Genomic DNA, 27,456 nt, shown 5'->3' with positions numbered 1-27,456 from the left:
AGTGTGAGCAGCTTGTCAGGCTGGGCTCCACAGTGATTAGACCCTGATGGTTCAGCATGATAACGCTCCACTGAAAGGAAACACGTCTTACCCCATACACGTGCTTTGCCCCTGCTTTGGCTGCGAACATGGACAGGATGCCAGTCCCACTTCCAACGTCCAACACTATTTTGTCCTTGAAGATGTGCTTGTTGTGGTACATGGAGTTCCTGTAGGTGAGTGTCCTCACTTCGTCCTTCAGCATCTCCTGGTTTAGCATATGATAAATAAAATCAGGAAAATGTTGACGCAGCTAACGCCTGTGGAGAGTGATAATTTGTTTTGTTGAATTAAAAACATTGGCTGGACAATGGGTGTCTGGATTTGTTGTGATATCTGCAGTGCAGCAGTGACAAATAACAAAGAGCCTTCACCTAATCTTACACTATTACGTCTCAGCCGTATGGTACTACATTTAAATCCATAGTTTGTGTTTCTGAAAAAGCCCCAGGAGCCTGCAGGCACAGCTTGCACAGCTGCATCTAGTTTCTGACTCTGCCTCTCTTGCCGTGTGCATGCATGTTAAAGTGTGAAGATTATTCAGAAATGAAAAAATACACCTGACCTATATTCCAAAAATATTTAAAACATTCATCTCACAGGTCACACAAGGATGTGCACTTTTTACACAGCCACTCTTTCCACTCTTTACATTGCAGCTGAACTGACAGAAAAAAATGCAGAAAGATTCAAATATCATCTTGAATAGTGGAAATATGAGATAAAAAAATAAAATATGTTTAGTAATGGACCAAGACTAAAAAAGTTTCATAGGTTTTGAAATTGAATATCTTAATCAAAATTGCACCAGCCCTCTGCCATTTCAAGTCCAGGCTGTGTGTAGCGCTTAAGAAGTGCATCTGCCCTGAGTTAAGCCTCCCAGCCAGACATTTCTCTCAGGCTGGGTTCAGATCTCATGTCCTTTGATGGGATTGGCTGACCGTAACCCCAACTGTGGTTCTAGCCATCTATGACATATAGCATTTGGTTGCTGTTGTTGGAGCAGTCCAGAGCAGTGGGGATGAGTTACCTGGTAGGCTCAGTTAAGGAAAAATGTCACACACAGTCATCATTAAAGTGCCTTACCAACACACAAAAGAGGAGTCTGAAACAATTATGTCTAAAAGAGAAAAAAGAAGAAAAGGAAAAACATCAGCAGACCAACATCAGCAGAAAACAAATGTAACTATTAAAGCCAATTCCTTGTATCTGTGTGACCATGTGGGTCTGAGTCACGTAAATTTTGTCATCTGCTCACGTCTGTGAGGGTTCACACGCGGCCCAGAATTTGCCACCATGTGGACTGTCTGCACTACAAGCGGCCAACTGTGCATGCACTGGAAAATAATGGTAAAGAAAGAAAAAAACAGGAGGCTTGTTTTGTGCACTATATTCCCCGGGCTTGCTCCTATTCATTTTGAGCTGTTGCACAAAGTTGGAATTCTCTGCGGATTTTGTTTTTTTCAAACCATATTACAACTTGGGACTGAGCAAAGCAACTGTATTAGAGGTGAATGGAGAAACCACACCACAGACCAAACAGGAAGTGTCTTAGATATCTATATCATCAATGCCACTTACTGTATAGGAAAGTGAAATGGCAAACAAAACTGTCCATTTAATCTTTTCAATTTTCTATTGCATCTCCAAACACACTTGTTTACACCTAGTTTTGCAGAGAGATGGAGGGCATTTTACTCCAACATCAACAGCAACATCTTGTGCAATGTGAAAAATACATTGAGAGCATTATTATTTGTCATATCAGAATTTTATTTGTGAATTTACACTGTTGTAAAGATTTGCAGTTGGATGTGAAACTATATGATTATCATTATCAGATGAAAAATTTGTGTTTGAAGGAAGATGCAGGAGCCTATGCCTGTCCTGGAGCTTCTATAAAAGATGTGGTGGAAAACATAGTTCCTGAGATTCCCGACTACTTGGTCAAAAACAGTCATCATGCATGATTCACATCTGTCTACTTATCCACAGACAAGAACAGACGTAGGAATAAGAAACCAGAAAAATTTATTTTTCAGTGATTCTCACTGTGATAGGTTATACAGATGTACCTCATGTATGCCAAAGTGGGCATAAGAGTCAAAGTAGTAGTCTCGCGAGGTCATTTCCTCCGGGCTAAGGAACTTGGCCATCTTGCCCCGCCCAGGACAGCTAGGGAGGCTGGCAGCATGGGGCGTGTGTGGCGGGAGAGCAGGCCGTGGGGCGTGCTGGATGGAAGGCACAGGCTTGGGTAACGCGGTGGGCTGTGCCGACTGGGATGGAATTATGCGGATTGGCCGTGGCTGTGACTGCGGTTGCTAGAAAGAGAGAGGTAAAGAAGAAAAACACTTCATTAAAGCAGAGGACTCTGGGCTTTCAAAGTCAAATGCCTTTTGGAGTGAAAAACAAAACAAGGACGTAAGAGCAGTTTGGCATTGACAGTATCACATGGTTTGCATTCATGGACAGGGATTGACTTAACAATTTCATCTGCTCTCATGCCTCTCCGCTCATCTGTCAGTCTGCTCCTCCATGAAGGAGGCTGGTGAGTTCAGAGAGTCCAGAGAGTTCACTGAGTCGAGAGGATACTCTGATTACTCACATGAAGTCAGCCTGTCTGTCTACAGAAGGCAGCGATGGCAAGAAAGCTCTGCTCTGCACGTACACCCGTAATGCCCTGATTATCACCTCTTAGGCCAGCTGGGAAGATCTAGCTATGGTGTGTGTGAGTGTGCGTGTTGGATTGTGAATGAGAAAGAGAGAGATAGAGAGAGATGGAGAAACAGACTCCCAGCACCTCGGTTTTAAGCCAATAAGCCATACTGGTGTTTATTCTCATTCCAACTTTTAGGCTTCTAAAAATAAATGATAAATAAATGGCAAGGTGGACAAAATAGATTGTGTTTGCTCTCTCATTGTAGGTATAAAGTATTTTCCACCACTGTTATAATCTGTTAAACATGCTGTTGCCAGACTTAAACCATTCCTTGCATGTTTTAATGTTGCTACTGTATCTTTCAGAACATCAACTGAGGCAATGCAGCTTTTCAAAAGGCAGTTTTCTATCTTCATGGCTGTGGCAACGGAGACTTGCCCACCATAGAATGAGATTACAATAACCAGCAGAAGTCCAACTCCACAACAGTAATTGCAGGTAGTTTCATATAATTGGCCTTATTTAAGTCTTTCTGAAAAAAAGAAATCACTTTAAAGTTTGTCATTTATCCTTTAATCTAATGAGGCTGGCATATAACAGTCAATAAAGAGGATAACTTTGCGAATAGATGGCTTGAATTCTGTTGTGATTTATAGCGCCAGCACATAGATCTATTAGAATTTGTCTGTGGCATTGATTCTTCCTTGTTTGAGTGAGTAATTCTTCTCCTCCTCCGCTTCTTTATTGTCCTCCTACTTGTATCCATCCCTTTAAAGTGGCCATCATATTTATTTTTGTCCTCTCTCTCCCTGCTGGGCTTAAATGCCACAGACATAGGGACAGAGTGACCAAGAACATTATGTGGGAAATAACTGGTCAGGTCACCACATGGTGCATTCACACTGAAGCTGACCTGTGGTCTGTCACATATCAGGTGTTCACTAATAAGGTCCTGTAGAAGCATTTTAGCCATGCTGCATGGCAATGTCTGTTGGATAGTCATGATATTTTGTGCCAGCCTACTCTAGCGCCATCATGAAAACACTAAAATGCTCTGGAATTACCTAGCATAGCAATTGCTAAGTGATAATAATTGGAGAGATGCCTGGTCTTCAGTGGGTTTGACATTGATTGCTACAAATTATATTAATGATAAAACATCTCAACAATTATATTTGAAAAAGAAATAAAAATGCTGAGTTAATGTTTGATTTTTAGAATCCAACCCAAATAACATACAACTGATGTACCAGTATTTCATTAAACATTACAGGAACATTGCAGGCATTGATGTCCCTACTTGGTAAAGTTTACAGAGATTTTGTGAGTGTTTGTTATATAAAAGATCACATGCATTGCGAGGGACTTGTAATTAAAATGGAAAGACCAACTGTTGAACTTCTCTTAATCCCTTAAACCATGATGTTGATGTGAGGAGGAAGCACTTCAGTACAGTGCGGCATATTAACCCACTATTTCTGTTACAGATATTCTCACAACCTGTTAATCATTTGGACCATCAAGGAGACTTAAGTGTAACTGCCTGAAGATGTGTTTTAATTGATGTATTACCTTACTTTTAGAATGTGCAGTTATGCTAGAAAGCCTAGAAATGACAAACAAATGTTTCCACTGACCTAAAGTAACACTAAGCTCAGTTATCAAATATGTACAATCCCTGGTGTAAAGACAGCAGATGAAATCTTGGCATCCTTAAATAAAGTAATTACAAGACAGGCTGATGAATTTGATACAGAATCGATGAGGATTTTCTGAAAGTTGCAATACTGAAAAACAAAAATCACTTCTGGCTGTCATTAATGGATATATAAAAGTAGACTTGGGGTGTGTTATGGTCAGAGGGGAGCAGCTGCAGTGAGGGTAAGTGAGATGCCCTGACACACGAAAGAGAGGGTGGCACACGTCCTTGCCTCTGACCCTCCAGACAGATAAACACATTTGGGGTTCTATTTCAGATGGGATCCTCATCTCCACATGGAAGTGAGAACTGTTATATGAGAAGGACGTTCAATTGGTGCTTATGTTACACAGCCTGTATGAGGGAGCACGCAGTCATATTGTACCTGTTTGACCGTTAGAGGTGTTTACAGGCTTACTGTTGCTCCTGGAGTCATAATGTTAGTAGGTGGATTTGTAGGGTAAACTCTGAAGGGAAATGAGTGTTTCAATGCATATCTGGGGAAAAAAAGTACCAGATAGATGACTTAAAGGCCATGATGGTCTCCTGTAGAGAGGTTTTCTAAATCATAATTTTATGGGGAAAATAGTCAGGAAAGAGAATTACTTTGGTCTTCTGCCATTAGGGCATTTAGGCGCCTCTGAGAATACAAATGTTCCAAAACAGCAGAGCAGCGGAAGGCAAAGCTTCATCCATCCAGTCAGTGTCTTCTTATCATAATGTATCAGGCGCATGCTGCCCTCAGACGTGAGCGCATTGATAAAATGTTGAGAATTTGAGGAGGGGCTTCTCCCACGAATAAAGTTGCTTTGTGGGAACTTTATTTGATGAATAATGTTTAACGAAGCATCACGAGGCATTCTCCAACTCCACAGGGTGTTTAGATCTTATGAACATCACTTGCAGATAAATCACCGCTGCTCCTCCAGTATTCAGTCGCACTGTGAATACAGATGTGGCACAGCCACTCAATAAATCATTGGGCCCGTGTTGTTGTTCTGTTGTTCTAAAAAACAAGCCATAGCAGATTAATTCTGCGATGAAATATGCTGAGCCAAAAATACAGACGCATCACGTCTTCTGCTCAAAACTGCTCCGCAAGTCTCAGCGTTCTCCGTTGGTGCGTTTCTGCGAGGTGCTGCAGTACCTTGGACAGCGCAAGTCATTTCGATCTCAGCGCAGCGGGAAGCAGCAGCACACTCTGCCCCGTTTAACTTCACCGTGCTCACAGTATTAAACGTGGTTGTTTTGATAAAAATAAGATATTCAAATGTATTTAGACTTTTAAGACATTGTCTGAGGGATCCCTGTCCGGGAACGGGTGGGCAACTGTTTATGGTGTTAGGGGGAGGGAGACAACAGAGGCTTCTTGAAACATTCTGGCACTGTCTTGTCCTCTTGTAAAATAAAAGTGAAATCATACTGATAACACCCTGGAGAACATCCTAACCTTGGGATCTACCGGTTAAAAAATGAAACCAGGAAGACGATGCATTCTTTTTTTCAAGTGTAGCCTACTCGATGGAATTACTAAATTGCCTGGCTGCCTGCTCTGCACAAAACGCCTGTTTTGTCGGGGGGGTGGGGGGGACATCCCTGTGCACAGATGGAGCCCATCAATCAGACTGCTGTTTCACTATCAGGACAGCCAGCATCCTGCCCTTTCTCTTCTGCAACTTCTACTAAAGGTAGGGCACATGCTTTCAGGACGCATTGAGGACTAGGACAGAGTAGGAAAAAACATGAGCACTCTCACTGTAGTTTGGAAAATCAAAGGTGTCTCTCACACTTACCTCACTGCTCTCAGACTCCGCCATTTTTCTCCTGAGGAGCATGCAGCGGGACGAGTGCTTAATTCCCATAAGAGCCAACAAAAAAAAAACGTGCTCACAATTGATAGAAGTAAAGAAGGTGAGGAAACAGCGTCCGCCTCCCGGGGTTTAAGGCTCCTTAGCTCTTTGTCATTGAGTAATTCTCATTCACATCCCAAACTGCAGTGTTCTTTAGACATTCTAAGGCTCTGAAAAGACACAAAAGTACACGAGGTCCCAAAAGCATTGCAGCCACTATTGCCAAAAAGTGTGCTGGATTCCATGGTGCAAAAGTTTGCAGTCCACCGGTGTGCTTTCCTGGAGAGCATGAGAGGAAAAGGCATCATTTGGCATCAGCTGAGACAAGATAGAAAAAAAATGCAACGTCCTATCCCATGACCCGGCAAATAGCGCAAGAAGTAATCTCAGAGGATTGCAGCACTAAAAGCAGCAGATTGTCATGAATGCACTATTTTAGCCCCACTTTGACTGATTCCCCTACAGCAACGTTGTTTCTAAAAATAGCATCGCGCTTCTGTGCTGCCTCGCCGAGTGGAAAGACTTGCAGCTGAGTACATGCACAGAAATCTGATGACTCTTGAAACGTGCCCAGACACTTTATTATTAACACACGCCACCACCATTAATGCCTCCCTCCCCTGCTCATCATCTTCTCTGGAATCAAGCTCTTTGCTCATGTAGGACTATTCGCTCTCCATCCTCGTCAAAGTGCTGAACGCCGGCTGGCAAGGGAAAGTTTAAGTTGGTTCACTCCCTGTTGAAAAGCGAGGACGCTGTGTGCCCGGGTTGCAAACACACACATACACACATACAGAGAGAGAGAGAGAGAGAGAGAGAGAGAGAGAGAGAGAGAGAGAGGAAGTGACCACTGCTGCCTCACTGGCCAGAGGGGCAATGTCAGAGCTGGCTGCTGTTTGCACGCCTGTTATATGCTTCACCTGCTCTGCTCACTCCAGGGATGAAGCAGGACAACCTCAACACACACATATCAACACTCATACACCCCTTACCTTGATGTCTCTTTGTCCACTCAGTTATATACCTCTCTAATAAAAATCACACTCTCCTTGAAGTCTACTGTAAAATGCTGTTAGTGCTGTCACAGCATCATTTTGTTATTTTTACAACTACATTTTTTTAATTTGATCTTTAACCCGGATGATCTCTTGAGAATATCTTATTACAATTATAACACTTATGATTCTGCCCAAACTGCAGGAGATTTGGCTTTGTAACTTCAGAATGCTATTGCTGTCATAACTGTTTCATAACCAAGCGTGCGCTACTTGTGTCTGAGGTCTTCTGCTTTAGCACTGGAGTCTATTTTGAGGAGAGGCCGTTCCTCATACCACCCACACCACTCACCACTTGTTACATTATTCAGCAGAGAGGGTAGGCAGACACTCACCACGCAGTAAGCAGGCATCGGAATAGAAGCCTGCCCAAATTCTCTTTCTGTTGCCCACACCTCGTGCTTTTATACACATACAAGCCTAAATACACCTGTTATACACGGATTCTACAGATTTGCATGGAAACTGCATGCAAGCAAACAAGTCTACAGCCATGCTATAATGGTTGCAATGTTCACCATCTTACTTTGGCATGTTAACATGCTTACATTTGCTAATTAGCACCAAACACAAAGTAAAGCTGATTGATGGGCATGTCATTAGTTTTGCAGGATTTTAGTCATAAATTTTAGTCCTGAATACTGGTGGGGGGGGGGCACGGTAGCTTTGCTTTTATCTTGACAATCTGCAGAGCTGCAGTCTCTAACGTTATTCATTAGCCAGTGTAACTTACACTGTACATTGCCAGCTAAACGGAGGCTTGCCAGTTTTGTGTAGAGTTTTGCGTGCACGCCGTGCGGCTGAAAATATGTCGCGGTTCCTAGCCAGTTTAAAAATGATATTTTTTATTGAGTCGATTTATCGAGTCGAACGTCCCTGACTACTCTGCATAACACCAGCACAGCTGGGGCTCCGTCGCCTCAACAAGAGTTCCTCTTCTGCCACTACACACATATACACATGCGCACTGACCCCCCTTCCTTGAGAGTTAGGGTTACAATTTTGGATTTATTCAAGCACTTTAAAAAACTTTATTAATAGGCAGCATATTAACCTACTTGGAGAAAATCAGATGAGCACCCCCATATCCCAAAATGGCATGATCTTTGTTTCACTGCGAAGCTTTGACTGTGAGATTGACAGTCGAATCAGACTCAGCCCATTGTAGCATCGAATCTTCCACTATACGGGGTCAGCCCTACCAAAGTGATTAGAATTCATCTTCTTGGGGCCTAATTTCATGACAATCTATCCACTAGTTGTGAAGATACTTCTCTCTGAACTATAAATGTTACCCTCATGGTGGCACTAGAGGAAAAGTTAGCGATCACCAAAGCCCGTAGGGTTCATTCTCAGGGGACTATGAGCGTCTGTACAAACTATCATGGCAGTCCTTCCAATAGTTGTTGAGATATTTCAGTCTGGACAAAAGTGGTGGGCTGACAGACATTGCCATCCCCTGAGCCATGTTTTAGCATGAAAAGCCCACAAATTCAGGGTCTTGCCAGAGCATGAGGATCAATATTTCACCACACAGACAATTGATCATGCAGTCAAGCAGATTACCATTATGATGTTCTTTGATCTGAGTCAAATTAGTGACCTGTAATGAGCGGTATCATTTCTGACAATGGCAGTGGATGACTTGGCTTTCTCATTGGGTCGTCACTGCTCTTCAGTCTCACAGTGAGAGGATCAGAATCTGAGATGCACTGAAATCACATCAATTACCTCACTTTTTCCTCCCTCTGATGTGTATATTCTGGTCTTTTATCACTGCACGGCTGATTGCTGCCGAAAATACCTCATCCCTTTTTTTTTCCTAATAAAAGAGCAATGCTCAGATCATTGGTAATAGTACATTGTCCAGAGTTACAATAATTTCTCCTCTCTGATGAAGTGAGGGGATATTCTTTGACTACCTGTCCTGCCACTAAGACCCACTAAGTCCCTGTCAGTTAAAAGAATAGCTGTGTATATGTGGTATCTCCAACAGATCATCTGCGTGTGTGTGTGTGTGGTCAGGTGTTAATTATGTACTTACAGTTTATTATTCAGCTTGGGCAGCTGTAAAAAAGATTAGCTCTCTGGTATTTGCTGCTATGCTTCTTCATTCAGTTCACAGGAAGTCAAATTTAATAAATATTTAATTTGCCCACACCCCCTTTCTCCTGTGCCCTTGTGTGATTATGGTGTAGCTTTTGTTCTTTCCATGTCTGTTTACACAGACTTCACCGTGGGTTCATCTTTAGCAGCTGAGTCATGTAAGTTTCTTGTTAGTTCATTGAGAGTAAAGGAGACTTTTCATACAAGATGTTCTGCATAAGCTTACATTTCTAGCGGAACCAAGGAGGTTTGATAAAGAGAAAGAGAAGACTACTAACTTTTATATACATACCAAATATGCAAAGTTTGACTGGGTGGGTTTTGTTTTGGTTTTCATTCAACCCTAACATCTATTTCCGAGTGCTATTTCTCAGATTCAAAAATAATAAGCACAAGATTATCCATCTAGTGATTAGAGTCCTTACAATGCATAAGCACTACATACATTAACAGAAAGCAAAGTACGTTTCATGCCAGGTTGCATGGAAAGATCTCTGACTTTTCATAAAAGACCAAAATACAATACAATAGAATACAGTATAATTCAAGAGGAATAAACTCAAAGTAATGCTGCGTTCATGTCATATCAGAATTATTGTAAATACTATTTTCCGACTTATTATCCATGTCGTAATTATGATTGTAAAACGGAAGTTCACAAAAAAGTCCATCATTCAAACCAATTAAACACAAATTGTGTATTTTAAAACTCACGTGACTAACTCTGCAATCGTATAAATGTCTTGAGATGTCTCAAGCTGTAAACATGGAAAATGGGTCGGACTATTCATTTTCTATGGAAATCATGGTCATTGAACTGCTGTAACCACAGCCTCTCTCACGGTTTATTTTAGAGGAACATGATCATTCACTGCTGGTTTAAATTATTCAGTAACCATTTCCAAATGTGTCTTTATGACAAATCTGAGGTTTTAGAATAGAAATTAGTTGATTTAATAAGGTATCATTGGTGGAGATGCATGACTTTGCTGATGTATTTCTGTCAGCTTATCTGCCAACGGCATTTCTATGTGACAGTGTCAGGTTTGTGGCCACACTTCAGGCTCACCTGAATTAGTAATGCCAACATCAAAGGGTAGAGCAACAGAAGAATAGCTGTGCCCTTTATTAGCCACTGTTGACCATGACTGTTGTTCATTTATCACTGTCCGTGCAGTGTCATGTGTCTGTGTGGGTCTACAAAGCGGTCAGAATATTTCTTCAGCAGTTGCGGTGGTTTTACGTCTCCATCTGCAGCATGTCACAGCACATTTCTCCTTTCCCACTTCTCATTCACCTCAAAATAATTACATATTCACTGTTTCATACAGACACCTTACCCAACCCCAGACAAAACATCTCTCTTTTCTCTGTGAAGTTCTCTGTATTCTGCAATATTTTACTTATTTTTCCAACCTTTATCAGCTGACATACGGCAGTACCTGATATGTCATCCAATTGTGTTTTATGATACAATATGTTGTTTCTCATGTAAAACACTTACATAGCCTTCATCCAAATTGATGAAATATTTTGTCTATGTTATTTTGAACAGTCTGCTTATAAATAAAGTTGAAACTGCAGAGTGTGAAGTTGTATAGATTTTAAAATTGCTTTCTAACAGTCCCAGTAGCTCATAAAGGAAATGCTGTTTTGAAGTAGACTTGATATGTTTAAAGCAATAAATCAACATTTGGGGAAATACGCTTAATCACTGCTTAATCACTTTTGTTCTATTTTAAGACCTTATGGGGTTATGATGCTGTAAAAAAGTACAAAAAACCTCAGTTGATATTTAGGTTGAGGATGGGAGGTGGTTGTGACATGGGAGTCATAAGCTTAAAGAAATTGTTTGACATTTTAGGATATATGCACATTCATATTTTTGCCAAGTTACATGAGAAGACTGATACCACTCTCATGTCTGTCAGAGCGTTCTCATCTCAAGGCGTCCAATACCGACGCTTTTGGAAAAAGTTTAACTACGTGTTCGCGCACGCAAGATGGTTGCCACGCATATCCTGCGTTCATTTGGAGCATAGGTTGTGCACGTCCCCAGGAATTAACGCTATGCGTCCGCGAGATGCAGTTCAGCACATGAACGTGGGGACAGTATGTCGATCTGACCAGCAGGTCAGCAGCAATCTACTGATCCACACACCAGCCCAGGTGGTTGCAGTATGCAGTTGGCTTGCCAACACAAAAGTTCAGCAGCAAACTTAAAAATGGAGATTTATGGCGGGATGTTTACAATAAAACTCCTGGAGCTAGTCCTCAATTATCGGGATTATGATGATGTCTCATTAAAATCATAACCTCCTCGAGTGACGCTATGTGTGGTTTGTTTACAATGTGCAAATTCGGAGGTTGTCAGATGATCCGGTGTCAGCGAGGGATGATCCTGTTTAATCCTCCTGTTTACGCCTACGCAATGTTGAAAAGCAAGTATTTTGTTGGCTTAAAGGTACCCTTTAGCGTCTGTGGGAGATGCATCCGGGAGTGTCACATGAGAAGCTCTAGGGCGTCTCGTATAGACCAGAAGTGCAAGCTAGCTACATTCGTGTTAAAAGTGTTGCCCCCCAAAGCCCCCTACACTTACCATAACCATCAGAAATTGTAGTGCCTAAAGCTAAGTCACTGACTTTATACATGTCGACCGGCTAACCCTATAGCTGTGCAGGTAGGGTTGTATTGCTGCAACGTAGTAAACGGTGCTGAAGGGGTACCATTAGCATAAAATAATTCTGCTTTGACACGCTGTCTGAAAGCGTCGGTAATGACGCATTGAGATGAGAACCCGTTGTGCCTGTATGGTAAATATGAAGCTACAGCAAAGAGATGGTTAACATAGCTTGGCATAAAAACTGGATGCAGGGGGAAACAGCTAGCCTGGCTCTGTCCAAAAGTAACAAAATCTGCCCATCAGAACATTTAAATTTCAATAATTACGCCTTATATTATATTGTTCTATATTGTATATTATATTGTTTCATGCATACATGACCAGGAGCAATAACTTTCTGAAGTCAGGTTACCAAGCAACCAGTGGATACTTGATCAAGTCCCTTGACCTTGTGGCAGTTTTGAAGTGGAACAAAACAATAATTCATACACAGAGAATCACAAAACAGCCATACACTATCCACAAGTGTTTGTATCCAGTCAAAGTCAGACCTGGGCTCACAGTCTGACAGGTACCCAGGTGAATCATTGGCCTTAGTGAGCATCATTACTGCTAGTCATCAGTGTTTTCCCACCATGAGATCTAAAAACTGATAGGCTCTGTTGCTGATGGCTTTCTTTCTTTCACAATTCATCAATCTCTCCCTTACAGTGCAATTTTCCCCCTCGCTTTCTTTCAAGCACACCAATAAGACACAAAGCACCAGCAGACCTGATTGCTTCTTATTAGTAAAATCTGCCAGCTACAGCAGTGTTAGAGCAAATACTGAATAATTTTAAATCTGCGGTGAGCCTACAAGACACGAAAATACAACTCACACAGAGTTAAATGCTGTTGCTGTTTTTAGCAGTGGTTGTGTTGTTTGGCTCTTTCTAGTTCTGTGTTGATTAGACCGCAGTGTTGTGAAATGAGGCTAAGGATAAGAACGGATGTAGCCGTCATTCACGCCAACTGCAACACAGCGTACAATGAGATGACTGACAGATCAAAGGTTGACTGGGAACCTTATTAAGCTCTTTCTGTGTATTATGGGTAAATGTTGCCTGATTGTGTGAGGTTGTTTTTAGCTGTTTTGTTAGATACCCTGCAGAGAGGCGGCAATTGCGGTCTGATGATGATCTGTGTTTACGCTGCCATTTAAAAGAGTCATGGTTTGTGCTTTTGCAGCAGCTGTTGTAGACTTTGGAGGAATCGATGTGTGTAGTCAGAATACATACATTAGAAATGGAAATTAATGATATATTGTATTATATTGGAAACCATTATAGAAGTTGTTAGATAACATTATAATGAAACCACCAGATGAACTCTCACACATCTACCCAACTAGACAGGGATCAAATGAGTGTCAGGGAACAATAAGAAAGTGATAACCATGTCAGTCATTCTAATCACAATTCAGTGATCATTGTTGGAGCCACTGTAAGTTCGAGCTGCATGCTTGTGTATTTTTACATTCCAGAGACAGCTTGGCAAACTACGTGTATCATACTCTCACAAATATTGCACACATTATTAAGTGTTGTTTCAAAGACAAAGCCTTGTGTTTCCAATTCATTATCAGCTGCTCCGCAGAACGCTCTGTGGGATAGGTCCCTGCACTGGAAATGGATCAAATGGAGCCAGCTGAATTAACTGACTGCTGCGTGTGTTTTGGCTTTGGTAAGACAAGGAGTAAACTCACACGGGAGAAATGCTCCTGCAGTAGTGCCTCACATACATATACACACAAACATACAAATGGTCATTCTGGTATCTTTTTGAAATCCTTTGTTGTTGCCTTTTTGATGGGACAGGAAGATACTTTGCAAATTGACAGGTGCTTTGTTCCAAGAGGCTCTGATTATTAAACAAACAAACCTGCTGCTGTCACATCCAATTGACTGACAATATGTGAAAGTATGATCATAATGCAGAAACCGTGAAGCAGGTGTTCATCTGACAAAGATTATTGTATAACAATACAGGTTTTCTCTAATACTGTATTGTTTCTCTTTTGATGCTTTAACTTTGTAACTGACAGGTTATTTACCTAAAAGTAAAGATGAAGGCAGGACGTACAATAGGCAGGTGGAATATATATATATATATAAAGTAAAAAACATGCAGAAATTTGGGTTCATGCCATAGTTGTCGAGATTGAGAACCTACAATGACTACTGAATATCAGACTAAAGTTTAGGCTCTACCCGCTTTCTGTCTTTGTGCTAATGTTAGGCCCCACCATAGTCTCATGGATATTGGATGTTTCGGAGATATTTACTGACCATCAAGCTAGCTTAACTATGGCCCTGTCGACTACAGGCAGCAACACTTCAGAAGTCCTCGCAATGACGGCAAAGAAGACACAACTCCTAAATAATGCAACTGTTTGTCTGAAGTTGCATTCCTCCTTTTTTGTAGCGGCTAACTGCCTCCCCACACTGAGCCCATGTGGTAAACTAACACATACCACATGAGTATGTCAGCTGAAGGCAGAGTCCAACTTTCTATCAACTCTCTATAAAACTCCTGGCAAGACTCGGGAACAAGCCAAACCTTGCTGGGATTAATTATAATGTAAATATAGAATTTCACATTGTATTGTGACTCATAGTGAATTGTGCTAATTCCTTTCTGTCACTATCTGATGTAGGGTGACCAGACATCCCCGGAAATGGATACAGGTGTCGTGCCAAAAAGTGCTTGCCTTCCCAGGAGGATGCGCAGCATGTAAAAGCTGTATCGCCCAATCTCTTTATGACTACAGCTGCTTTTATCTGGACCAAACAGACATAACGTGCAAATAATCATCACTCTATGTCTGTGGTAACAGCAAAGGTATGTCTTCGTGATACTTTGTTTCTTTTAACAGAAAAATCACAATTGTGGCCAAATAAGTGTTTGCAGTTTATAGCGTAACCAGATTATGTGTTTGGTAGGCCGATGTCTAATATCCTTGTTCACATTTGGAAAACGGAATGTAGCCTATAGTTAACACAACTTTCTGCTGAGTTATATATAAAATAAAGACATGATATCTTTTGCAATTATCCTTATGACTCTACATTATTTAACTTGCTTTGTACAAACCAATCCAGTCCTTTTTTCTGTTGAAATACATTTAATGGCCAATACAACCCATGTAATGCAGTATTCCACTTGCCAGAAAGTGATTGAAGCCTCTGCTTATAGAGTGAAAGGTTATCTCAAAATGACTTGATGTCATTCAGAAGAGTAACATTTGATAGATTATAAAATATAATATAATATAAAATTAATTTTAATTGTATATAATAACACAATATATTTTTTAATGACATACTGACCACCAAACCAAAAATGTCCCCGGTTTTCATTTCAGCAATCTAGTCACCTTAATCTGATGATTAATTATAACAACTTAATTCTTTATGAGATTTAGTCTGTGTACTCCCACCGCAGAAGAAACGCAACAACCCTATGATATGATGCTTTTTAAAATAAAAAACAAGAAATGAAGACAAATCCTCCCAGAAATAGATGTTCAAAAGGCTGAGTCACTCCGAGCAAAACTGCAGCAGTTATTGTTTCTGTCTTTCCCACAATCACAGTCACACTGTGAGAAATTGAGGTCATGCTGTGTGATGAGGTGAGTGATGTTACACGTAGGAGGACATTAGGGGCATAACCTACATCACTTTGTCTTACAACTTCAGGGACTGAACAGTTTTGAGGGAGGGAGGATCTTCAAGTGTTGCATGCCGTTTTTAATCACTACTGACTGAAACACTCAACTGCTGCTTTTCTTAGTGCTTTATCATTTAGGTATCAGTCATTTTAGGTCAATAGCGTCCATTAAGACTCTACAGCTGATCCCAGAATGCTGCAGCACGTGTTCTGACAGGAACCAGGAAAAGATATCATATTTCTCCTGTCTTAGCTTCTCTGCAATGGCTTCCAGTAAAATCCAGAATAGATTTTAAAATCATTCTTCTTACCTACAAAGCTCTTAATGGTCAGGCACCGTCTTATCTTAAAGAGCTCATAGTACCTTACTACCCCACCCCAGCACTGCGCTCCCATAATGCAGGGTTACTATGGTTCCTAGAGTCTCCAAAAGTAGACTAGGAGCCAGAGCGTTCAGCTATCAAGCTCCTCTCCTGTGGAACCAAGTTCCAGTTTGGGTTCAGGAGGCAGACACCATCTCCACATTTAAGAGTAGGCTTAAGACTTTCCTCTTTGTTAAAGCTTATAGTTAGGGCTGGCTCAGGTGAGTCCTGAACCATCCCTTAGTTATGCTGCTATAGGCCTAGACTGCCTGAGGATTTCCCATGTTCCTGCTCGACACCCTCTGGTACAACTATTGTTACTAGTCCTATTGTTATTATTGTTATTATAATCATTAACATTACGATTATTATCATTAACACTAACACAGGCATTAGGCGATCTTGTGGCAAATTTGCCATCCTCTGTTCTCCAGGTTTTGCTGAAATCTTTTTTACATGTTACACACTTTGACAATATTTTACAGCAGAGTCTGCTTGCGGGATCCAGAATCTCTCTTTCAGCCGGGATAGCATGTAATTTCTCCCACAATGTCCTGTTTCTTTGTGGATATGTCTGAGGATCAACGTGGAGACATGATGATCTTTAGGAAGTATCACAGGATGTTTAACATCTGCTGGCAGTGCAGACTGATGCAATCTTCCACCAACCCGTAAAATCCCATCTTGCACAACAGGATCAAGCTTAACAATGTGACTGCTTCCTTTAAGTTTGTCACCTTTCTGAAGAGCTTTAAGTTCATCGCTAAAGCATTGATTTTGACAAAACTTGATAATCTCAACTTCTGCTGTAACAAAATCTTCAGTGATGAGCAAAGACACCTTGACAGTTGACTTGAACTATTGCATTTGTTAGTAACCATTTCCGTTTTCTTTTCATGACTTAAATGATGACTTAATTGTGACGTGATGAGCTTGCGGTGTGCGCTCAGTCTTTGAAGCAGTTTTTTAACCTTTATCATCCATGAAACTGTCCTTTTTAAACAGTGCCCCTCTGAATAATAACAAACAAGCTTGTTAAGTGGATTCTCATGTAAGTTTGTGGCCACACACACTGCTTCTTTCACTTCAGCATCATCTTTCTGTATGTCTTTCACATGTGGTGAAATTGGCACCAATCCAGTTTTGACACATTTTGAATGTTTCTGCAGGCATTCCTCGTGACGCATGGTCAGCGGGATTCAACTCTGAATTAACATACATCCACTGTCTTGGCTCTGTGTTGTCTCTAATGAGTGACACTCGGTTTGCAACAAATGTTTTAAATCTCGATGTACTTCAACACTGTAAATCACACCAAAACACAGATTCTTCAAGCTTCATGTGCAGCTCCTTTCTCATGAGTCGATCCATTTTTACAGCAACAGCAGCCGCTGTTAGCTCCAGCCTCGGAATTGTGGAATTGTTTGTTTCAACGGTGAACTTCTCCATCTTTATTTATCATGCGATGGTAGGAAACAACTCCGTAACCTTTCTCACTTGCGTCTGCGAAATGATGCAACTGCGCAGATGTCATAGTTCCAAAGCCAGTCGGTTTCATCAACATCTATTCACGGTAAAACCATGAAGCCTTGTCAGGTCAGAAAGCCACAACAATATCCTTCAAGCCAGTTCTGCAGGGATGGCTTCATCCCAGGTGACTTTCATGCCACACAGCTCCTGCAAGATCATCTTTGCTGGAAAAATGACAGGTGACAGAAACCCTAAAGGATCATATATCACACTTACAAATGAGACGATACCTTGTCTTGTCTGTGGTGTTGGTTTTGCATTTATCCTGACCTTAAATATGTCTGACTCACTGCACCAGGTCACTCCTAGTACCCGCTCCTCAGGTAATGCGTCATGACTGAGATCCAGGTCTTTGACCTCTTTAGCCCTTTCTGTTTCAGGAATGGAGGCAAGAACAACTCTGCTGTTGCTCATCCACTTCGTAAAGTGAAATCCTCCACTCTCACACAGTGTTGTCAAGTCCCTGACCATTGCACATGCCTGGATTTCATCTGACACTGACAGCAGACAATCGTCTACATAAAAATTGTTCAACACTGCTGCAACTGCAGCAGGAGCCATGTTTTCCTTAGCATTTTCAGCCGTCTTCCTCAGCGCGAAGTTTGCACAGCTGGGGGAGGATGTGGCCCCAAACAAGTGGACCACCATTTTGTATTCTTGCAGAAGTTTCTTCAAGTTTCCCTCCATCCACCAGAGGAAGCGCAGCAGGTCACTATCCTCAGGTGGTACACATACTTGGTGGTACATAGCTTCTATGTCTGACATTAAAGCTATATGGTCTTGTCTGATCCCTGATTAGTGAGTTAGTGAAATCTGGACCCTGAAGAAGCTCTCCATTTAGTGACTTGCCTTGATATGATGCTGCACAGTCAAAAACTACACGGAGCTTTCCTTTTTGGGGGTGGTAAACCCCTTGATGAGGTATATACCATACCCTCTCAATGTCAGACTGGGTCTCTTCATCTGGTACCGGAACAGCATAGCCTTTGCTCAACAGGTCAGACATGAAGCTTTGGTATTCACTGTGAAACTCTTTGTTTTTGACAAGTTTTCTTTTCTCTCTGCACAACTACACTGCGGTTGTTAGGCATCTTGACATATCTGTTTTTCAGGGGAAGTCCTATGGTATGGTGACCTTCAACCCTCTTTTCTGTTTCACTAACACAGTCCATAAACTGAACGTCTTCTCTTGACATTTCCTGTTTTTCTTCACTGGCCTTTTCAGGGAAATCATGATTAAACTGCTGTACCAACAGGTTCTCCACACTAGCAATAGAAATGTGATTCACAGAAACACTGGGAATACTTTCAGATGGAGTGTTGCAACTGTCTCTCCTGAGAGGACCATTGATGACCCAACCCAGGATTGTTCGAACTGCATATGGACCATTTTCCTCACTGTGAATTATTTCCCATGGTTCCATAGCCTTGTGTACATCACATCCTATTAAAAGTCCAATGTCTGCATCTATGTGTGGAAGCTGGATTCCTTGCAAATGTGGCCAGTTTTCCCAAATCTTCAGGCACTGGAATGTTCTCTTTGGACACAGGAATATCTTTGTGGGTGTACATCTCAGGTATGTCAATGTAAATGTTCTCTTTCAAACCACACACCTCTAGTCCTTTGATATGGTAGCCTGACTCCAACTTTTCCTGTCCCATTGTGTGAAGCAGGATTTGAGTTTTCTTGCCTTCCATGTTGAGCTGTCTCATTAAGCTCTCTGTGCAGAAAGTGGCTTGACTTCCATTATCCATGAATGCACAAGTCTTTATGATCTTATTGCTCTTCTTTGATTTGACACACACAGGTACAATCGACAGCACACGACTGTCTTTTCCGGCCCCAGTAGCTCCACAAATTCCACCTGAAATGTGTGCTATAGCACCAGTCTCTGTGTTTTCAGCAGTGTCCTTCTGCCCGCTTTCTGCACCTTCATCATCCTTTTCTTTTGAGAAGTAGGGCATGCTTGGATGTTTCTTAGAACAATATTCACATGAAGCTCTTTTCTTACAGTCTTTGCTCAGATGTCCTTGTGTCAAGCATGCAAAACACAAACCCTTTCCTTTAAGAAACTCTAACCTTTCTTTGTATGGCTGGTTTCTGATTTTGTGACATTCTGCTAGTACGTGTTGTTTTTCACAATATACACAAGGCTTCTGGAAGGCATTACTATTGCAACAAAATGATTTTCTACCATTTTCTGGTGGCCTTTCAAATGCTGTAGGTGCAACACTTGTGGCAAATGCACTCCCCTTTGGCCTGGATGATTTTGTCGCTTTCACATTTGCATAATATTTTCCCTTATCTTCAGCATCCTTTGTGTCACCGAAAACAGGATCCACAGCTATTTTAGCTTGTCTGTTTATGAACGTGACCAAATCTGAAAACTTTGTTCTTGTACCACATTTTTCTTGAATGTCAAATGCAGAAACTCTCCACATTTCTCTCATTTTGTATGGTAACTTGGAGACAATGTTTCTGAGGTTTTACATTTCTGTAAGTTGGGTAATGTCTTGCATGGCATTGTTACAACCAGTGAGGAACAAAGAGTAACTCTGAAGGGCCTTGCCGTCATCTGGTTTTATTTTTGGCCAGCTGAATGCTCTATTCATATAGGCAGTTGCGATTTTTAGCTCATTGCCATACTGATAAGTTAGCAACTTCCTCGCCTCACTATAACCTTGATAGGGACTCATATGCTGGCAACTTCTGACTAAGTCCCTGGGTTCCCCTCTGGTAAACTGCTCTAGGTAATATAACCTGTCATTGTCACTATCAGCTTTGTGATGAATGGTATGATCAAATGCTCTTATGAAAGCTTTGAACTCAAGTGGATCACCACTGAGAAGAGGCACATCTCTCTGGGGCAAATGTGACAGTCTTTGCTTTTTGTCTAACATCTCTGTGATATCATTTTGTTTCAACATTACTTCACACAGATTTACTGGACTTCTGTTAACATAAGATTGTGTGTCAGTTTCATGTTTCACTTGAAGATCATCTGCCTTTAATTGGCCAATGTGCTCATAATTTACGATAGGCTGTTGGTTATGTAGCTAGCATTCCTGGTAAGACAGTCTCAGGATGAATACCTACATCACCTTTGCAGTTGTCATACTCACTGTTTTCCAACACTTGTATTTTTGCTGTAGAAGCAGCAATAGCTATCTCAAGCTCAAGTTGTTCCGTCTTTGCCTTTAATTTGCATTCTTCGATGTCTGCCTCTGTTTTAGTGATGCTGCACGTGCAAGTAAGGCAGCACGTTCTGCTTGTTCCTTCTGTCGCACCGATGATATGGATGAGACTTTGGATGATCTTGAAGAGCGGCAACTAGCTGAAGCTCGTTGTGCTTTTGACTGCAGACTTCCTCTCCGCTGGTGTGGCAGCCACAGACACGCTGTCATCCGGACTCACATCCTCCTGATGTTGTTGCCCTGATGTAGCTATCCAGTTATGAAACTGCTGAACTGTTCCATTTTTGGCTTGAACCCAATACATCTGAACAGCATCGTGTTCATCATCAGGTAACAGCAACAGTACATCATCATTTGAATGAGCAAACTCTTCTAGCAGTTTTGAGGATTCATTTAAATGTTCATCAACAATGTCCGGATTTTCATTATCTTTCATTAGTCTTTCAATCTTGTTCCTTTTCGATGTTAACTGTGACAACTTGGATCGTCTTGCACCTATAAGCCTGCTCACTTGTTCTTCCAGACCCTTTTCAGTGTACTTTGGCGCCCTCTTCTGGCTAATCAGGCTGCAGCAGCTCTGAGCTCTTGACTTTGCATCGTGTGAATCGTCCGCCATTATGGCCGTAAACACAACTTCTAGTTCGACCAATGTTCACAAATGATGGTCTATGACATGAAGCTTGCCAGGCTTTCGTAATGAATGTCATCTTCTGAAGACCAAAACATTGTAGTCGTCTTATTCTCACAAGAAGTTGGGCAGCACCCTCATTTTGGCATGCTTCTGCGGCATAACAGCATTCTTTACTTTTTCACAACTCTTGTCCTCATGTTTCCTTTTGACTTCTTTCCTGCAGTTCTTTGGGCACTTATCTGAAGCTTTACTCTTGTCCAGGTCTTGTCACGATCGTGGTGTGGAGGCAGGTTGGAGAACCCAAACGCAGGACACAGAGCGGAGCAGGTATGGTATAACGAAGGGTTTTAATAAACAAACAAAAGCGAGCACACTTACAGGTGAGTGGCTGAATAACAGAAATCCAAAATCCAAAAGTACAGGGAGACGAGACGAGACGAGACGAGACGAGACAAGCAAGGCTGGTTACAGGCAGAGAGTACACACACGACAGACTGGGGGGTAACATCAACAATGACCGGACAAGGACAAGACAGAAACACCAGGTATATATACACAGGGACTAACGAGCAGGGCGGGAGCAACACAGGTGACAGACATGAGACTAACGAGGCAGAGAGAGAGCAGAGGAAAACAGAGAGACTAGACATGACAAGCAGACTATATAACAGATACTGGACACTAGACAGGACAGAACCCAAAACTCAACATACTAAGCTCAAAAGTGCAACACAATAGATGGCCAACCGGCAGAGCGTGACAGTACCCCCCCCCCGACGAGCGTCTCCAGACGGTCAACAAAACCCAAAACAGCACAAAAACAAGGCACAAGCCGGCCCAGGGTGGGCGGAGGGAGGACAGGAGGAGGGCAAGTCGAGCCAGGGTGGGCGGAGGGAGGACAGGAGGAGGGCCAGACCAGAAACTCTCAGGTGGGTGGCCAGAGGGCAAGGCAAGGGGGCGACAGAGTTCGGGAGGTTGCACAAGCAGGCCAAGGGGACAAAACAGTCCGGGGGAACCACCCAACAGGCAGATCATGCCCAGGAAACAGGGCAGGTAAGGCACTTGGCCTAACATGCAGGGCAGGGCAGAGGGGCATAACAGTTCAGGAGGCCGTCCCGGAGGGCGACCCAGGAGGCCGTGCAGACCAAAGGGATCATGGAGTTCAGGAGGTCGTCCCGGGGGATGACCAGACAGGCCGAGCAAATCAGGGGGAAAACACAGTTCAGGAGGCCGTCCTGGAGGACGACCCAACAGGCCGAGCAAATCAGGGGGAAAACACAGTTCAGGAGGCCGTCCCGGAGGACGACCCAACATGCCGAGCAAATCAGGGGGAAAACACAGTTCAGGAGACCGTCCCATGGGATGACACATGAGGCCGGGCAGAACAGGGGGGCCACAGAGTTCAAGGGGTTGGCAGGACGGCCAACAGTGAGGCAGCAACCCCACTGGGGGCCGAGCAGGAGGCCTACGGCAAGACCTCTCCGGAGGTCGGCACCCAAAGCTTGGGTGCTCTGGAGGCACAGCTGGGCTGAGGACCACCGGCGAGACAGCTGGGCTGGGAACCATGGACCGGACACGAGGAGCTGGAGTCGGCCTGACCACCGACTGAACAGCTGGGCTGGGGACCATGGACCGGACACGAGGAGCTGGAGTCGGCCTGACTACCGACTGGAAAGCTGGGCTGGGGACCATGGACCGGACACGAGGAGCTGGAGTCGGCCTGACCACCGACTGGACAGCAGGGCAGGGGACCATGGACCGGACACGAGGAGCTGGAGTCGGCCTGACCACCGACTGGACAGCTGGGCTGGGGACCATGGACCGGACACGAGGAGCTGGAGTCAGCCTGACCACCGACTGGACAGCTGGGCTGGGGACCATGGACCGGACACGGGGAGCAGGGGTCGGCCGGACCACCGGCGGGGCTGAAGCTGGTCCATCCGCTGACAGAACACGAGGAACAGGGGTCGGCCGGACCACCGGCGGGGCTGAAGCCGGTCCATCCGCCGACAGAACACGAGGAACAGGGGTCGGCCGGACCACCGGCGGGGCTGAAGCCGGTCCATCCGCCGACAGAACACGAGGAACAGGCTGGGCCACCAACGGAGCTGGTGTTGGTCGGACCACCGACGGGAGAACAGGAGTCGGCTGGGCCACCAACGGAGCTGGTGTTGGTCGGACCACCGACGGAGCATGAGGAACAGGAGTCGGCTGGGCCACCAACGAAGCTGGTGTTGGTCGGACCACCGACGAGGGAACAGGAGTCAGCTGGGCCACCGGCGAAGCAGGTGCCGGTCGGACCACCGACGGGGCACGGGGAGCGGGAACCGGTCTGGCCACCGACGGAGACCTTGGAACTGGTGTCAGTCGGACCTTCGATGAGGGACCAGTAACAGGTGTCGGTAGGACGACCGAGTGAGACCTGGGAGCAGGAGTAGGCCAGGGATCAGGCAGGCGGCTAGTAGCGCTAGCAGGCCGGGGATCAGGCAGGTGTGATGTGGAGCTAGCAGCGCTAGCGGGCCGGGAATCAGGCAGGCGGCTAGCCGTTCTAGCAAGCCAGGGGACAGGTTTGTTGCCGACGGGTCGCTGATGGTGACCTCGTCGCCTCCAATGACCACCACGGGAACCCGAAAAGATGGCTAGGCGACTCCCTTCAAAGGACGACTCCGGGGAAAGCCTAGCCTCCAGGCTATCAGGCCATAGCCTAGCTGCCCGTGCTGCCTCTGACTCCCTGGCCTTCATGGTCAGGTAGGCCAGGAGAGTCATAGTCCCTGAGTCCTTGGTAGGTAGGGCAGGCAGGCGGACGGACAGGCTAGGCGGAGGACTAGCAGCGCTAGCCGAGCAGGATACAGGCAGGACAGGCGGAGGGCTAGCGGCGCGAGCCGAGCAGGATACAGGCAGGACAGGCGGAGGGCTAGCGGCGCTAGCCGAACAGATAACAGGCAGGACAGGCGGAGGGCTAGCGGCGCCAGCCAAACAGGTAACAGGCAGGACAGGCGGAGGGCTAGCAGGCCGGGGAGATGACGGCCGGAGGCTAGCGGTCCGGGTGTTAGCCATTTGCAGGCTAACAGACTGAGGAACTGATGAGGACTTGGCTGGGGGATTGGCTGAGGTGTGGAGGAAGTCACAAACCCACCCAGGGAGAGAGTCTGCTGCTCCTGGCTGAGCAGCCAGACTCTTCCAGGCAAGGGACACGATAGCTGCCTTATGGCTAACATGACTAGCCCCATACCACATATTCCTCAGCGTCAGAAGCTCCCTCAGCACATCAGTCTGTTCCTCAGTTAGAGTGTCTGCTGGGCTCTTAATTGGTCCGGTCATTCTGTCACGATCGTGGTGTGGAGGCAGGTTGGAGAACCCAAACGCAGGACACAGAGCGGAGCAGGTATGGTATAACGAAGGGTTTTAATAAACAAACAAAAGCGAGCACACTTACAGGTGAGTGGCTGAATAACAGAAATCCAAAATCCAAAAGTACAGGGAGACGAGACGAGACGAGACGAGACGAGACGAGACGAGACGAGACAAGCAAGGCTGGTTACAGGCAGAGAGTACACACACGACAGACTGGGGGGTAACATCAACAATGACCGGACAAGGACAAGACAGAAACACCAGGTATATATACACAGGGACTAACGAGCAGGGCGGGAGCAACACAGGTGACAGACATGAGACTAACGAGGCAGAGAGAGAGCAGAGGAAAACAGAGAGACTAGACATGACAAGCAGACTATATAACAGATACTGGACACTAGACAGGACAGAACCCAAAACTCAACATACTAAGCTCAAAAGTGCAACACAATAGATGGCCAACCGGCAGAGCGTGACAGGTCTGTTCTGTTCTTGGGAAGTCGGTGGTGGCTCTCGCGACTCGTTGTCATCGACATCGTCGTCTTTTTGCTGTAGGGCAGGTTGTTTTACTTAATGTAGTGGCTATCCTAATTGTTCGTAATTAACTTCAACTAAACTTACTTCTGTCATCATAACCACATTGTATGAACGACATAAGACAGTTTTACGCGTTGAGTTGGCCCCGAGAGAACCAACGACGGAAAAACAACCGTGTTGCTCCGCCGTCCACACCCGTTTATTTATTTTACCTTCTTTTTCAGCTTCCTTCAAAACTTCAAAATAGGAGTTCCAATACAGAAGTTGCACCGAAATACCAAAATAAACAAGAATGAAAGAGTAACAAATGTTATAACATAAACAAACTTGCTACGAATAAATGGTGCTTACAACTACTATAAATATCTGTACCATTTTTCATTCAGTCTATAGCAGTTGTGCCTTGTTGCCTTGTTGCAGTTTTCTTACATTCAGCCCTTGCTCTCATTCTTCCTCCCTCCTGTTTTCCTCTCTCTCACAAGTTGCTGCAGTTGTGACACTCTCTGGGGAGAGGATCCATATTTAATGACCCAGCAGTAGCTTCATGGAAATGGGCCACAGTAGAACCCAGCAACAGGCCCACTGGCTTAATTTAATGCTGCACATATGATACAGACAGCAAACTTGTACTGATGAGAAAACATCCATTCCCCAATGGGACAAACATGGCAAGGTGCTAGATAATCTTGTCAATGGGTCATCAGCATAGAATGCTAAATAACTATGGAGTAAACAAGATGGGAATTCTTTTGACAATATATTATAAGTGGACTTTTCCTCAAAGGACCATCTATTAGAGGTCAACTTCACTGATTTTCAACTTGATTCCTATGATTCTAGCATGGGAAGTTTATGTATGCCAAAATTTGTGTCTACAACCTAGAAGCAGACTGAAGTCAAGCAGTTAAGTTTAAACAATTTATTAACAGTTTGGGCTGGTGAAGGGCAAGGTTATAATCGTAAACGAAGACGAACGAAATAAGGAAAACTAGATGTGAAAAAACATTGTCCTTAACTAAAATAAAAACGAAGCTTTACAATAAAAAACCGACAACTAACTAAAACTATATTGTAGGTTTGCAAAACTAACTAAAGTAAAAGTCCTTAGTTTTCGGTTATTTATTTCATAGGACCGAAGCCTACATTTCAGTGGATATGAAGCTGGGGGAACTGACGTTGCGGGCAGTGGCTCTTGCCGGACCGGTAGTTTAGAGGTGCGCGCGGTGATTGGCAAATAGCAAACTCCGATAGGCACCTGTTGGTGAGCCGCGGGTGAGAGCTGGCACGCTGCGTGTCATGTCCTGCCACGATTGCTTTATCCATGAAGAGAGCCTGGGGTCAGACCGCTGAAGGAGAGCCCCATGTAACGTTAGGGGGAGGCTAACTTTGCCGGGGAGACCCAGGTAGGGATCAGCTGGTAGTTGGTGGGATTTGAACATGTTTTCGATTATCTTTTATTCAAACACGTGCACAAAATAATATGAATGCAACAACTGTACAGAGTTCTGTTTAGTTTGGGTTGCAGGACGTAAGTCACTGTCTTGGTGGTTTTTCTTTCTGATGGTCTGGCTTAGAGCTCATCCTGCATGTGAGATGAACTTGTCCCTAATAGTAGCCTACACTGATAGTGTGCTCCCCTTGCGCTGGGTTAACGTGTCTGCTGCTCATTATATTTACTGCATGTCAGCTAGTGTGTGTTTTATGGGCTCATTCATATCTCAGCCAACCTGTCTCTTTGTGCTTTTAACATAGAATCTATTTTTTTGATTAATATAGGTTTACATTTTAATATAGCCTAACTGCTTTCCAGTCAGACTTGCCTTCAGGGTGCTAGGGACCTGTTGTTTGTGGCTTCAAAGGGGGGCCTACACTTCTTCCAGTTTCTTAGCTTCCATCACCTCCATTAATTGTATTTCATCTATTTAACCAAGAATGAGACAGATGTAATTAATTTCTTAGGACCCGGAGTAGTGGGTTTACAGTAGTTTAGCTCTTAGGGTTTTCTGTATGTAACTTAGGTTTTAAATTATACCGTAGGTGTAGCATGTGCTACATATATTTGTAGTATTTAGACAATGTGTTAGTACTTAAAATTTTTATATAGT

At 43.8% G+C, this 27,456-nt stretch overlaps 1 protein-coding gene across 1 annotated transcript in view; it reads right to left on the bottom strand.

The window, feature by feature from the left end:
* Positions 1 to 7,024, bottom strand: part of LOC119893099 (protein arginine N-methyltransferase 8-B) — a 35,883-nt gene extending 28,859 nt beyond the window's left edge. The window contains exons 1-3 of the mRNA XM_038705032.1: positions 6,191 to 7,024; positions 2,115 to 2,360; positions 92 to 247 (exon numbers count right to left, since the gene is read on the bottom strand). Coding sequence (XP_038560960.1) covers positions 92 to 247; positions 2,115 to 2,360; positions 6,191 to 6,259 — 471 coding nt within the window. The 5' untranslated portion in view covers positions 6,260 to 7,024. The remainder of the gene's footprint in view (positions 1 to 91; positions 248 to 2,114; positions 2,361 to 6,190) is intronic.
* Positions 7,025 to 27,456: the final 20,432 nt, after the last annotated feature.

Source organism: Micropterus salmoides, unplaced genomic scaffold, assembly GCF_014851395.1.
Source record: "Micropterus salmoides isolate LMB-PRFRI ecotype aquatic unplaced genomic scaffold, ASM1485139v1 Ms_hic_scaffold_8, whole genome shotgun sequence".
In the NCBI taxonomy this organism is placed as follows: domain Eukaryota; kingdom Metazoa; phylum Chordata; class Actinopteri; order Centrarchiformes; family Centrarchidae; genus Micropterus; species Micropterus salmoides.
Note: the sequence above shows the minus strand (reverse complement) of the source record. Positions and strands in the feature narration are given on the sequence as shown.